The following is a 16018-nucleotide window of genomic DNA, read 5'->3' as shown; positions in this document are numbered from 1 at the left end:
TTTATACATACAAAAGAAAGAAAATGAGAAATTTAAAAAAAACATAAAATAACATAAAGAGCTAAGACATTACAAAACACCGCACATTGTTCGAAAAAGGAGTGGGAAGAAGTACAATACTTTTTAATTTCCCACCCCTTTTTAATTACCCCGAAATCCAAACTACATTAATACACCTAAAAAAATATATACCTTATATACACTTCATGAATATCTATATAAATATATAATTACAAAAATATATACTACATTATTTATATATATCATAAATATATATACATACATAATTACCAAATATATATATATATATATATATATATATATATATATATATATATATAAAACATATATACACTTCATAATTATCTATATAAATATATAATTACAAAATAAATATCTACTACATACCTATTCCTGTAAATATGAATATATAAACTATCCCCATAAATAAATTTATACCATATATACCATATAATAAGTTAGTTCTAATATAACAATCAGCCTTATTCTATTTATCCCAAATAACTTGTACTTTGACAGTTTCATGAGGGTGTACGTTCTTCTGAAATCAACTCCTCTCACAATTTGATGAGGAATTTTAGCAAACTTGGCGAAAGGCTGTGTTATACGACAGTTATACGCATATTGAAATTTCGTTTAATTTGGGTAAATTTTTACCAGAGTTATGCCCTTGATTATTAACAAACTTGTACTTTGGCTTTTTCATCAAAGTGTCCTTGCTTTCTGAAATCAACTTCCCTCACAATTTTTATCCCCTGCTGGCCGAAAGGCCCGAAGAGGGATTATGTCGTGGTGATGTCCATCTGTCTGTCTCAGGAAGGGTGCTCACCTTCTGAAATCAACTCCTCTCGCAGTTTTTGGAGGAATTTCACAAACCCTGACAGGATTCTTTGTTATATGTTGGTAATATGCATATTGCAATTTCGGTCACATTTGACCAGAGTTATGGTGTATTTGCCAGCGGGGGATATTGTGCTCTCGGAGCACTCTTGTCTTTTTTGTGATGCTACACTTCTTGGTTTTTCACTGTATGTTCTGTTATTTCCTTCTTTTTTGTGAGAGTTTTGTTCTCGTTTCTTTCACTGCCATAATGGAGAGAAAAACATCCACTTACGATGCATGACGTGTGCAACATTCCAGTGACTTCTTTGATTTATGACTCTCTGAGTAGCCATTTATAAATCTCATCTCATCATCTGTAGCCGCTTTATCCTGTTCTACAGGGTCGCAGGCAAGCTGGAGCCTATCCCAGCTGACTACGGGCGAGAGGCGGGGTACACCCTGGACAAGTCGCCAGGTCATCACAGGGCCGACACATAGACACAGACAACCATTCACACTCAAGGCCTCTGCATGCTGTTGCGACAAGGCTTTCGCAGATAGCTTTTCGCAGACAGTTGTAATTTATCGTTGAGCGGGGAGTAACAGGCGTGTGCGATGTTATTCACCGCCACAACGCAAGGGGGCGCGAAATCGCTAGGAGTAGTTGGTGGGTGCGGTTAGTGGAGTGTTTATCCTCCGGTTACTTATAATGACTAGAACTGGAGTCGTATCGATGTACGTACTTCCTCACTTCCTCGATCAACCGCTCTTCATGCTGCTCCATCTTCGCTCGTGTTTTTAAAAATGGCGGTAGTGAAAACAAACCAAGCTGGGAAAGTAGGGAAGAAGTGCGTGTACAGCGGATGTAGAGTGGACCAATCAGAGCCCTCTTGTCTGCGAGGCTTCTGCGGTGGTCACAATTTTTGGGAGGTGCACGCAGAGCGTCTGCGAAGGTGAGGGGGCTACGCAGACACCATCTGCGATGCCGTCTGCGAGGACTGGGTTGTCAGCATAAATTGGCCTTCACATTCACACCTACGGTCAATTTAGAGTCACCAGTTAACCTAACCTGCATGTCTTTGGACTGTGGGAGAAACCGGAGCACCCGGAGGAAACCCACGCGGACACGGGGAGAACATGCAAACTCCGCACAGAAAGGCCCTCGCCGGCCACGGGGCTCGAACCCGGACCTTCTTGCTGTGAGGCGACAGCGCTAACCACTACACCACCGTGCCGCCTCATTTATAGATCACAATTTAATAAAAGAAGTATGCATAGAGTGATTGTATTACTGTCCAGGATTTAGTGAATATATTGGCTGTATCGCGGACCTCCAGTGTCATGTTCCATGGGAAAACCCCAATCAATGCCGTAGTGTCAGATGTACACAAGCAGAACGGTCTTTAACTTTATGGAAGGCCAACAACTTATCAGTTTTGTTTTAAGATAAGCTAAAATGTCCACGGTATCAAATGTCAGGAGGAAATGGATGTTGGAAATTGTAGATTTGCAGATGACAAATGTACTGGAGCAGTAATGTTAGTGCCGAGTTGAATTTTGAGGAGGTGTGTGATTATAGTGAGCACTTTGAAGTGACAGTAAAAAATGGCTTTTTGAATGTCACGAACTGGTTTGATGTTTTGATAAGTAGCAGATACAGATTAACTGAAATGTCTGAAGTTTTTTTTTTTTTAATCATAAAAAGAGTTCAGGCTCAACTCGTGCTGTGTGTGTGTGTGTGTGTGTGTGTGTGTGTGTGTGTGTGTGTGTTCGTAGCTGGTGGCGGTGTATGATGAGCAGGACCCTCATCATGGAGGAGACGGCACAAGTGCGAGCTCCACGGGCAGCCAGAGTCCAGACGTGTTCAGCAGAGGAGAGATCAGCTCCGGCACCCCATCTGCCTTCCAGCCGTACCAGAACAGCAGCGAGATCGAGGTCACGCCGCTGGCCCTGCGCACCAGTGAGTCTCACATATGCACACACATTGAGGAGAAGTTGGAGTGTGTAGACGTTCTGGATGATGCCGGATGTCCAGGTCGAGATTGAGTAGAGTAGGCAGGTGAAATTACAGGACGAGAGATGCCAGAGAGCAGAGAAACACAGAAACGTACTCAAATACAGACAGGGAGAGAATGAGTGAAGGTGAAGATGTCTATGAGCAGAAGTAGCAGCTCTGTCAGTACCCTTTTTTTTTTTTATTCATACAAACTTTGTTATAGATTTCTATTTTATGACTTCTACATTATCGAGTTAGTACAAAAACATTTTAGAGTCCAAACATTTGTTTTCCAGCACAAAATTAAATGTTACAGAGAAAAAAAAATTGTATCTGAGCAGTGCGTTCCATAAGAGAGCACTTCTCATCTCATCTCATTATCTGTAGCCGCTTTATCCTGTTCTACAGGGTCGCAGGCAAACTGGAGCCTATCCCAGCTGACTACGGGCGAAAGGCGGGGTACACCCTGGACAAGTCGCCAGGTCATCACAGGGCTGACACATAGACACAGACAACCATTCACACTCACATTCACACCTACGCTCAATTTAGAGTCACCAGTTAACCTAACCTGCATGTCTTTGGACTGTGGAGGAAACCGGAGCACCCGGAGGAAACCCACGCGGACACGGGGAGAACATGCAAACTCCACACAGAAAGGCCCTCGCCGGCCCCGGGGCTCGAACCCAGGACCTTCTTGCTGTGAGGCAACAGCGCTAACCGCTACACCACCGTGCTGCCCTAAGCGAGCACTTTTCAGATTAAAAAAGAAAACATAATGAAGGCTGCTGGGTTTTGGTGTAAAATGAAGACGCAAGTGTGACAGTCAAAGTGTCCAGAAGAACTGCGGCTGGTTCTGTAAGATGCTCAGTAAAACCTACAGCTCATTTCCGCATAAAACTGCACTCACTGGACCTGACGCTACAATTTATTTGTTTATTTATTTTTTAATCAAAGGGTCGTCTCACACCAAATTTTTATTTATTATGGCTTAGTGTTAATTTTTTTTTAATGATAACATTTAATTTCATTATTTTCTAAGCCATTTTTGGTGTGTGTGTATATATATTTTTATATATATAATGTGTGTGTGTGTGTGTATATATATATATATGTGTGTGTGTGTGTGTGTGTGTGTATATATATATATATATGTGTGTGTGTGTGTATATATATATATATATATATATATATATATATATATATATATATATATATGTGTGTGTGTGTGTGTGTGTATATATATACACGTGTGTGTGTGTGTGTGTGTGTAAACAGTTATACCACGAAATTGAGTTATTGTATGTGCTGATTGGCTATGTGTCATGTACAAGATTGAGTGGAATAACTGTTTTATTCTATCCACATTCACTGGATTTTGAGAAATGGAGCATTTTTATTTTTTGCAAATTCAATAAAAAAAATTTCATCCTTGATCGGTTCAGTAACATGCTCCGCCATTTTCTTTTCTTTTTTTGGCGGTTGGCAAACCAACTTAAAGGTGCATTACTGCCACCGACTGGGCTGGAGTGTGGAACAGGATATATTGGGGGGAGGGGGGGGCTTTATTCTTTCATTTAACTATTTCTGTTTCTTTTAAAGGGCGGCACGGTGGTATAGTGGTTAGCGCTGTTGCCTCACAGCAAGAAGGTCCTGGGTTCGAGCCCCGTGGCCGGCGAGGGCCTTTCCGTGCGGAGTTTGCATGTTCTCCCCGTGTCCGCGTGGGTTTCCTCCGGGTGCTCCGGTTTCCCCCACAGTCCAAAGACATGCAGGTTAGGTTAACTGGTGACTCTAAATTGACCGTAGGTGTGAATGTGAGTGTGAATGGTTGTCTGTGTCTATGTGTCAGCCCTGTGATGACCTGGCGACTTGTCCAGGGTGTACCCCGCCTTTCGCCCGTAGTCAGCTGGGATAGGCTCCAGCTTGCCTGCGACCCTGTAGAACAGGATAAAGCGGCTACAGATAATGGATGGATGGCTGTTTCTTTTAAATACTTGATGATAAAGTGATGTATCTGACTTGATGCACGTTGCTATTTTGTTTTTCTCTACTCACGGTATATGAGCTGATATCCTAATAGTAGAGTAGCCCATCAGAGTGCGCAATTACACATATACAGGTCTCCTTTGGGCTTGATGGGAATGCAGTCAGTACACTCTGACTCTTGGATGAATGTTTTTGGGAAAGCAGCCTCTTCGCAGTGTGTTGACTGCCCTGAGATTTACGGAGATCGGAGCCGAGCATGAGAACAGAGGAAAATATACATAAAAAACATGGACGCATATGTTTGGAGCTTGATGATGAAAAGAAAGTAAGCTTTCAGTCTTTCTCTCTCTCTTTCTCAGAAGACTGGCGCACAGTAATGAATGCTGAGGTTTGGGCATGTTACCAGGCGATGGGACTATTGATTTGACTTATTATTTTCTCTCTCAAAGTGAGCGCAGAGGGAGGCCTGAACTAGAACACAGCACACCAAGTCTGTACATTCACTCTGTGATGTGAGAACTATCAGCAGGACACCCATTTGCATGTGTACGCGCGCTTGCACTCCTATTCTCACTATCAAGCAAATTAAAAAGCAGCAACTTTCTCCCGGACTTTTCTTGTGAGCAGTGAATAGCCTTGTATACCTCCTGTGTTCAGTGTGGAGTGGTTTGGTGGTAAGATCCCACAGCCATTTTCCACAGTAGTCTGATAATTATGACTGAAACTTGTGGCATTTGGCAGACGTGACTTACGTTTATCTCATTTATACAACTGAGCAGTGGCACCATGGCGGTGCAGGGATTTGAACTCACAACCTTCTAACCAGTAGTTTAATCTCTTAAAGACTGAGCTACTACGTTGTTAACCTTGGTTAGTGATGCTCATCATCATCATAGGTTTCCCTGGTGGCACGAGATCGGCCTTGGGGCACATTTGCTTTGGAAACCGCTCTTCCAACAAACGCCTGAAGTCTTTACTGGCCTTCTGCCTGTCAGCCCCCAGTACCTCCTCCACTCTTGCTCAGGTCTTCGATGGTGTTCTTTTCTCAAAGAGCACCTACTTGTGTAGTGCGTCGTTTTCCATACGGCACACACGTGCCATAGATTTCAAATATTGGACATGACAAAAGTCTCGGATAGAATGCGACGGAGTTATTTCTCATAGTTGCTCATTTGATATTTTATAAGCCCAGTCGAGCTGTCATTTGACTTGTGTTGCAGGGTCAACACCTTTTTTTCCATCGTCTGCAAGAAGGGGCTTTTTTTTGGGGGGGGGGGCATACCCTCCAGCTACCGTCTTTCTCAAGAAGCCATGCTGTCCTGTTTCTCTGGAATCAATTTTGTGCCAAAATGTTCATGCAATACTTTTGAAATATCAAAAACAAATCAAAATACAAAAAAAGTCAATTTTTTTAGACTGGCAAACAAATTATTCATGTAATCGTGCAAAATATCAGTCTATTACTCTTCAGAAACCTTTTATTTTTGTTCCGCGTCTTTCTGTTTTGTTTGACGTAATTTATTTTGGTTGCGATTCCAGCTTTCTCGTTTGCGCTCCCTGACTTTTTGCTTGCAGTTTTGGCACAAACTTCACGTGTGGGTGGGCTGTCCAGGAATGCATTCCCATTGGCTAACTTGTGTTTGACTGACAGCTACGCTCAGCCATTCCCTACTCGGATTTTGGCGGACTGTTTGGCGAGTGACTGACCTATTGACGGTAAACAAGGATGGAGTGGACTTCAGTGGCGACTATGATACTGAATTTACACTTTGTTGAATTAATTCAGTATCATAGTCGCCACTGAAGTCCACTCCATCCTTGTTTACCGTCAATGGATCGGTCACTCGCCAAACAGTCCGCCAGAATCCGAGTAGGGAATGGCTGAGCATAGCTGTCAGTCAAACACAAGTTAGCCAATGGGAATGCATTCCTGGACAGCCCACCCACATGTGAAGTTTGTGCCAAAACTGCAAGCAAAAAGTCAGAGAGCGCAAACGAGAGAGCTGGAATCGCAACCAAAATAAATTACGTCAAACAAAACTGAGAAAGACGCGGAACAAAAATAAAAGGTTTCTGAAGAGTAATAGACTGATATGTTGCACGATTACATGAATAATTTGTTTGCCAGTCTAAAAAAATTAACTTTTTTTTCTTTTTTTGTATTTTGATTTGTCGTTTTTGTTTGATATTTCAAAAGTATTGTATGAACATTTTGGCACAAAATTGATTCCATATATTTCAACCTTCCGCAGTTCAGTATCTGATAATTCATATGACTGGATACTGTACAGTCAACAGAGACGAACGCAAGCTATCAGAATCTTCATGCGAGTGCTCAGATATATCTCTCCGTCAGTCAAAAACCGTTTCACCTCCTTCCACTTCTGGAAGGCGGATGTGATTCTGAGGTGTAAAAATGGTGAAGACTTGGCTGCGTTGGTGATGAAATCACCCAGATACTGGATGCTGTGGCCTAGTCAGTGTACGATCAGGACATAATCACGGCTTTTAATGAGCAAAATTAACAGAGGGGAGAAAAAAACAAAAAAAAAAAAACAGAATAAACAGTGACGCCTATGTTTTAAACTTGCCTATGTTGCTTTTCCAGTAGTAGCATAATAATCCCACTCATGCTGTGTCTGGAATTGCTGTCTCACCAACTCCTTCGTTATTTGCTACGATTTAGACTGTTTTATACAGAGCAATATATCGGAGGCAGCATGAAAGCCGACCCCAGACTTCCAGACTTTCATCAGACGACACGTTCTTTGGATACAAATCATCACGAATTACCTCGCAACCCAAAACCACGAAAACCAGACGAATTCACTTAACATTTTTCTGCATTAAATATACCACTAACTTCTACTCGTTGGCTTTAGCATTTGTTAAATGTCTGTATTTACTGCTTTAATAAAATAGATCGCTATGCATTGTGGTACATGTAGTGCAGGAGTAGTCTGCATCAGTTGTACACTGGATTTACAGTGCACTATTGGTAATAACATCACACTCTGTCCAGGGGGAATATAATTGATTCATTCGTTTTCAGTTCCTGCTTTATCCTGTTCAAGGTCATGGCGAATCCAGAGCCGGTCCCTGTAACACCTGGAAGATTCACCTGATGCCAGATTTGGACAACATGACATCCTGAATAGGGCACGATATGATGAATAAAGAACAACTTCAGACACAATTATCAGAGTGGGATTTTCCAGTTGGGATAGTGGGATACTTTTTACAGGAAGTTTAAAATGCATCTCATCTCATTATCTGTAGCCGCTTTGTCCTGTTCTACAGGGTCGCAGGCAAGCTGGAGCCTATCCCAGCTGACTACGGGCGAAAGGCGGGGTACACCCTGGACAAGTCGCCAGGTCATCACAGGGCTGACACATAGACACAGACAACCATTCACACTCACATTCACACCTACGGTCAATTTAGAGTCACCAGTTAACCTAACCTGCATGTCTTTGGACTGTGGGGGAAAACGGAGCACCCGGAGGAAACCCACGCGGACACGGGGAGAACATGCAAACTCCGCACAGAAAGGCCCTCGCCGGCCACGGGGCTCGAACCCGGACCTTCTTGCTGTGAGGCGACAGCGCTAACCACTACACCACCGTGCCGCCCCAAGATCAGTGTAATTCTCCTATTTTATATTAAACTTTGGTCAAATATCTGTAACATTCTGCATTCTCTGCAATTTTTTTAACCTTGCGCAATACCAGAAAAATTCAGTTGAAATCAAGCCATTTGAGGCGAATTGGTCCGCCTCCAGCAAACATTGATTTTCGTGACGTCACGTGCGGGACGCCTCCTTCTGAATCCTACGTCAGCGCTGGTTTGTTTATGAGAAAACGACCTGGTGGTTTTCTGCAAATTTCTTCAACGTTATCGCGTAATTATTAAAATGGTTAACAGATGTATCGTAGGAGGGTGTAGCAACACCAATCTTGATGGGATTAGTACTCATTGTTTCCCAAAAGACCGGACAATGAGAGAGAAATGGGAGCGCTTGGTCTACACAGGCTGTGCACTGAAACCATCCAAAGCTCTCGCAGCCTGCTGGCGCTTCCGCAGGTAACGTCACGAATCTGGCTCCAGACTCCCTTGGGATTTTTCCAGACGCGTTTTATTTTATTTTTTTCTTCTGTAGGCAGATGGCCTTATGCAAAATTACCCTTCTGGATGAGTGTGTAAAGGGACATTCTTTCATGTATAAAAAAAAAAAAAAGAATTTGGTCCAGGATATGCACTTTAAAGGACTGGGACGACTTGGGGGACCTGCCTTTGAGCAGGTACCACTGATGTATTAATTTCATATAGCGCTCAGGAATAGGAATATCATCACCTCCAGCGAACCGTAGCTAGATAACCTTACCTAGCAAATGACTTGTTGCTATATAGTTAGCTATATTTTATTTGGTAATTGTGGCTCAAGGTTCTGACTGCAAAGTTGAATTCTGGGCAAAATGTTCTATTTCTATTGCTGTTGGATTTTCGTGATGTTTCGCTGCTGCACACACCGTGTATCCGATGTGTAAACGTTTTGCCGAAATAAAAAAACGTCCCACATTTTACAATTCCGGAGAATGCCAAAGCAAGCGAGCAGCAAATATCACATGACCACCGTAGGGTGTGTTTGACCTACTTTTAACCAAAACAAGTCAGCGTGGGCAAAAATGGCGGACTCGGCTCTCCTCAAAGCCAGCAGAAAAGAAAAGGAAAGCCTGCTGAGTGAGTGCAACTGCAAGATAGAGTAAGGTTCGATGAGGTCATTTTTCTGGACAGATAACTCAATGACTCTAGCTAGCACTTAGCTATCTTAGCTTTCGAATGCATGGGCTCGACTCCATGGTAGCGAGTATGGCGTTCTACACCTCATGTTTTGATCTTGGCGAAGAAACGAGAACACAAAAGCAGGAACAGAGAAAATATATTCGTCTTTTGTTTCACGGACCTATTCACGAATGTCAGTGACAAATCACAGACCTGTGACTTCAAACTCTCGGAGGTTGATGCAGAGTCGCACTGTTTTCCGCACGTCGCCATTTTGGTGTGACGCAGTTCCATAGTTATGCTAATGAGTTAAAGCTCCTCGCGTTTAGCAGTTTCTGTAGGGCCGTACTGTTTACCTCAAGAAGGAGGAAAACAGTCGCAAAACGGAGAAAATCGACCCTCAGGACATCAAAATGATCACATGATTTTTAATTTCAGATGACTTTGCAGTCAGGTCCTTTAAATTAAATTGTTTCACAGTTTATCCCTATTGGTCGGAGTTATTTTCTGTTCTTCATAAACACGTCATGTCGCATGATCTGTGACGACCAAACGGAAAGATAGCATCGGCAGTATCTTCTCCAGGACTCAGTCCCATAATGTATCGTGTGTAACTTTGGTTCCCAAGTCCTAGACATCAGTGGCTAATGGGATAGCTTGATCATGGAAGGGATTTAACAATGGTTGTATGCTACTAGCTTTACACCAGAGCGCCTCTTTATCCAGTGTAAGCCAGGATTACGTTCATATACTGTAAACCCCTCTGTATTTTAATTCGACAAACAGTGACACAAATTATTGATAATGTTCCTAATGTTGAGCTTCCAGTGTGCAAAAACTCAAACCTTTGCCTTCTTAAAGCCAATTTATGCTGACAACCCAGTCCTCGCAGATGGCGTCGCAGACAGCGTCTGCTTAGCCCCCCCACCTTCGCAGACGCTCTGCGCGCACTTCCCAAAAATTGTGACCACCGCAGAAGCCTCGCAGACAGCGTCGCAGACAAGAGGGCTCTGATTGGTCCACTCTACATCCGCTGTACACGCACTTCCGCTTCCCTACTTTCCCGGTTTGGTTTGTTTTCACGACCGCCATTTTTAAAAACACGAGCGAAGATGGAGCAGCACGAAGAGCGGTTGATCGAGGAAGTGAGGAAGTACGTACATCTATACGACTCCAGTTCTAGTCATTATAAGTAACCGGAGGATAAACACTCCACTAACCACACCCACCAACTACTCCTAGCGATTTCGCAACTTCGCGCCCCCTTGCGTTGTGGCGGTGAATAACATCGCGCACGCCTATTACTCCCCGCTCAACGATAAATTACAACTGTCTGCGAAAAGCTATCTGTGAAAGCCTTGTCGCAAGAGCATGCAGAGGCCCTTAGTTGGCATATCAGGTGAAAATTCAAATTCAGTCCAAATTGCTTGAAACTCATTGAATTGAATTCAGAATCGAATGCAGAGCATACTCTTTCAGCGTACTTTTTACAGAATTAAAATGTGTTTATCCGTTCTTGAGATATTACAAATCAGAGATTGAAGAAACGGCTTAATTTTTAGAAAACTGCCGTAATATTCTGTATTCGGATCACATGGTCCAAAACGGGCCTCGTTAACCAATGAGATCAAATGTTTTTTCTTAATAACTTTTCTTTTTTTTCCCAAGATATTTACATGGGAATTGGCAGCACATAGATGGCTGTATACTGAGTACAAAGTTTAAAAAAATTAGTAAAAACAAATTATGCAAATTAGCATTGAATTCATCCTAATTATGCTAATTAGGTAAAAATGTTACATTTGTACACACTCTCTTCTTCAAAGTTTCACCAAATGGCTTTATTTGTGCAATATAAAGCTGATCTTAACTCTCATTTACACATCACAAAGAAGGAGAAATCAACGTTAATTATAAAACATGCAGAAATGAGCATTGAGTGTCGTTCACATCTACCATCCTCTGTCAAAATAAAGTAATAAAAGATTATTTCCAATATCCTCTTTGTGCTCTGCAGGGCTTTGTATTTCGAAGTATGGACTGCTAGTGTTTACATGAAAGAATATAAATGATGATTTCGATTAATATTCACAGCTTTCAAGGCGAACCTCGAAAACACTGTGATCCACATCCAGTAAACAAATCCAATTAACTGAACTGAACTTGACGTGCGCATTTCTGACTTATGATTTTTGTTTTTTTAAATCTCATTCCGAGCTCTAAGATCTCAGTATATTTCCTCAAAGCAACTCGAGTTATATTCTAAAATAGTTATTTATTTACATGAATCAGTTTGATTTGAAAAATAAGTAGGCAAAGCTATGAAAACTCACTTCAAAGTCTCCCGTGAAGCATAACATCAAAACTAGCGGACGGAAAATTTGGCTGAATACTTCATGAGAAACAGTGAGAGCGAGAGAACATCGCTATAAAAGTTATCTGATGGATCTTTACGAGTAATCCAGTGGGAAACTGATCAGAGGAGAGAGAGAGCGAGCGAGCCTGACCGCTTTCCCGTGACTCAAAAAGCACCGGCGGTTTCCCGGCGTCACGCGAGCAGAGAGTGAACTCTGTTGTACCGACTTCAATCTGCCGTTTCTCCCAAAGTACTGAACGGATCTTTACGAGAGAAATCTATTTGGAAAGCAGAGATTATGGTATTCACGATAGAAAATATTCAAGAGTTACGCAATGACAGATTTGGAAACTTGGATGAGCGTCTGCGTGCACAATTTTCACAGCACGGCCAGCGAGCGTCTGATATGTCGACTTTTAGCCACGATTGGTCACTGGTCATTGTTCTTACCTCATTCCACAGTAATCTGAATTGACAGCATAGAACACACACACACACACACACACACACACACACACACACACACACACACACACACACAGTCCATCCAGAAGGCCAGGTGTTGAAGCTCTGGCTCCAAATGTTGGATGTGTTAGTAATTTACAGAGCTTTGCCGCAATTGCCAATTTAATTATGGCCACCCGGCTCAGTCTATCTCCCTCCCTGTCCTCTGTTTCTCATGTGGTGTTTTTTTTTTGTGTGTGTGTATTTGCATGATTAAAATGTCTGGGTTGTTTGCGATGGGTTTGTGAAGCCGACCCCAGGAGGAGAGATGAGCACATTAGCAGCAGCAATATCTGGAATCAGCGCTGCAATTGCACCAGTAACGCCCCTCGAACTTACTCACCCCACTGCACAATCACAGCTATTCAAACTCATCAGAGCCCAGATATCCTGTGATTGTTCTTCCTCTTCTCTCTCCGCACATGGCTGATTATTAAAAACCATGCAGATGAGGTCAAGCAACTAATAATCGAATTGGAGATGAGATGTAAATTGCAGTAATGAATGTAATTTGCTTGTAATTATGTGGAATCGAGGCACGCTTTGACTTGCCTCACATGCAAGTCTTGTTTTGGGAAGAGGAGAAAGGGAAAACTTTTTAATGTGTTAGATTTTTTTTTTTTTGGTCTGGAATTGAATCTTATTGAGAGGAAAACCAGGCCTGATTGCGATTCTGAAAAATTTGGGTAATGGTATCTGGGCGCATGCTTAGCATTGAATTGTGAAACACTTCCTTTACTTTGGGTTATTTTCCCGTTTTGTAACAGACGTTATTTGTATCAGTCGTCCAATCTGACATTTGAGACGATGTCCGCATAGCAATCGCTGAAGCATATGTTTGCAAAAGAAACCAGTCTGTCACTGTTTTTTTTTTTTTTTTTCCTTGCTCATGTTAAGGAAAAAAAACTGCTTTGCTTGACATCTTTCACCGTTTTCCTTAATCTGGGTTCACAGTTGGCCAGTTGGCAAACTCCTTATGTGTAAGAATTGGTGCCAATTCTGTTGTAGGCCATTTCTAATTGTGGCTCAGGGGGTGGGGTTTGCCATAGTACAAGTGGAAAAAATAAGGCTGTGTAGCCAGATTACTTGGCTCACATTTTTATTAGCTCATCTGGCGATGAGGCCGATGAGCTGTTGCCATGGCGTGGCATCCATCGTCGGTCCATCGTCCGCAGTTCAGTTAAATCGTATCTCCTCCGTCAGCTCTGCACGAATTTCCGTTCCAATTGTTTTGTTTGATAGAACTCATCATGCTGCGCAAAACTTGGTCGTTGTTTTGCCAAACGTTTTGCTAGCGAGTTCGTAATTAGGCCAAATTAACAAATTTTCCAGGCCTCTCACTAGAATTGTATCTCTTTTCTCATTTGTCATCCGATTCCAGTTCTGATCGATGTTTTGGGTCGATCTTCCTATGAGGAACAAAACTTGGTCATTTGTTTGTTGATTTTCGTGATTTATTTTCAGTTAAATCGTAAGTCCTCCCTCAGTTCTCAATGCATTTCAGTTCTGTTTTTGTTTGAAAGAACTTTTTACGAATGAACTGCTAATTAGGTCGACTTCACGAGCTTGGGACTTCTCGTTAATTAAAATTGTACCTCCTCTTTCAGTTCTCACCCGAATCCAGTTCTGATCGATGTTTTGGGTAGATCTTGCCTTGAGGAACAAAACTTGGTCGTTTGTTTGTTGGTTTTCCGGTTGTAAACAATTTGTTGACGACTTTTGTTTATTTTCAGTTAAATCATGTCTCCTCTCTCGGTTCTCACTGGATTTCAGTTCTGATTGTTTTGTTTGGAAGAACTAGACCTTTTGTACAAAACTTGGTCATTGTATTGTCAATTATTTGCTAACAAATTAGTAATCGGGTCAGCTTAACACATTTTCTTCTGACTAGAATTGGATGTCTCTCATTGATCATGCGAATTCAGTTCTGATTGATGTTTTCAGTAGATTTGCTCTTGGGGAACGAAATTTAGTCCTCTGTTGATTTTCCTGTTATAAGCAGTTTGTCGTGGAGGTTGGTCCTCTCTCACATCACATTTCAGTTCTGTTCGGAGTTTTGGTAGTCATGGTTGTTTTGACGGCAGACCAGATGAGCTGCTACGTCCTTGATGTTCTGGTTGATTTGTACCACCTCACAAGCAACTTCTCGGTATGCAAGTTTCAAGAATTAGTTCCGGAGATAAAATGCCTCCTCGAAGCCAACTGGCAATCTGATGGAGTTTACTTTGCATATCCGTTAGACCTTGATTTTTCAGCTGGGCTTCAGAACGCTCTGCGTTAGCTGAAAGTAGGCCGAATGGTGTTAATAAAGCTTTGTGTGTGCGCGCGCACAGTAGACAAGAGTTTGAGTTCTACAGGTTTCAGGTGGCCTTTGGGGAATCAGAGGTGCTCATTAGGAGAGGAGAGTGCAGCTCCAAGGCACCCTTCCCTCAGGCACTCTGGCTTCTGTGCTCCCACATTAATGCTTCCCCTGACACTCTTTAGTTTGCTACATAGACTCATCTTTCTCGACGTGACATGCATGCATGACTTCCCATCATGTGCTGCAGCTGATAGCCCAGTCTTTTCAGTTCTTACCCACCACACCTGAAGAATCGCCTTTGTTCATTTGACTGAAGCTTTCCTCCAAAGCAACTTGCAATCGAGACAGGATGCAGAGCAGTTGAGAACGCCTTGATGAAGGACTCGCAGTGGAAGCTTGGCAGTGAGAGGATCTAACTTTCCCATCAGTCGCCCAAAGCTTAACCACTGATCCATGACGGTCAGTGGTGACCAGTTAGACATGACAAGGAGACAAACTTTTGCCACATCACAACTGGTTAACGGCCTGAAAGTGTTCTCTTGTTGGCGTTAGTATCCCTGCTGGTGTGGATTTGATCTTGCCCAGCATTTGGCCATCACAGTACCTGCAGGGGGCCACTTCACTACAGGGACTATGAGTAGAGGGGGAGTCTGGGGGCATCATGCTGGTCACACAGAGGTTCCTGGACCATTAGGGGATTGCTTGCAGGGAAAATTGTGGACACCTATGGTTCAGCTGCTATTTGGCCAATCAATTTGCTCTCTGCCTCACTGCTGGGACGTCTCCCCCCCCCCCCCCAATGTCCATCTCTCCTCGATTGGGGCCTCATAGAAGTACATGAAAGGACATAGATGGACTCAAAATTTCAGTGCAGGCATTGATCCACCTGGAAAAGAGGAGAAAATGGCACTAAAGTGCAGGTGGTCAAGGTTATTTGAGCTTCTCAGAAACTTATCTTGGATAAATTTTCGAAATGGTGCTAATTTTTTTTTTTTTTTTTGTGGTAGATGGTGTGCTTCGAACTCTTTCCTAATCAGTTTTTGGTTTGCAGCCTCCCTGACGGTCTTGCGTTTATTGTCGTCTTTACTTTAGTCCTGCATTTGAGGGCTGAGCTCTGCAATACCGTAAACAAATATAAGGTCAAGAATCCTATCTCTGGGTAAGCACAGCTAAGGCTGGCCTATTTTAATTTGGGTGCACTGAGAGGATTGAAAGTTTCGCTCTTAGGTTGTCTTTATTGACAGCTCTT

The 16018-nt window shown here is 42.6% G+C and overlaps 1 protein-coding gene across 5 annotated transcripts in view; it reads left to right on the top strand.

The window, feature by feature from the left end:
- pard3aa (par-3 family cell polarity regulator alpha, a) overlaps positions 1–16018 on the top strand; it is a 1023559-nt gene that overhangs the window by 376920 nt on the left and 630621 nt on the right. For all 5 annotated transcript variants that reach the window (XM_060922480.1, XM_060922479.1, XM_060922478.1 and 2 more), the window contains exon 3: positions 2620–2803. In XM_060922480.1, coding sequence (XP_060778463.1) covers positions 2620–2803 — 184 coding nt within the window. The remainder of the gene's footprint in view (positions 1–2619; positions 2804–16018) is intronic.

This window comes from Neoarius graeffei, chromosome 5, assembly GCF_027579695.1.
Source record: "Neoarius graeffei isolate fNeoGra1 chromosome 5, fNeoGra1.pri, whole genome shotgun sequence".
In the NCBI taxonomy this organism is placed as follows: domain Eukaryota; kingdom Metazoa; phylum Chordata; class Actinopteri; order Siluriformes; family Ariidae; genus Neoarius; species Neoarius graeffei.
Note: the sequence above shows the minus strand (reverse complement) of the source record. Positions and strands in the feature narration are given on the sequence as shown.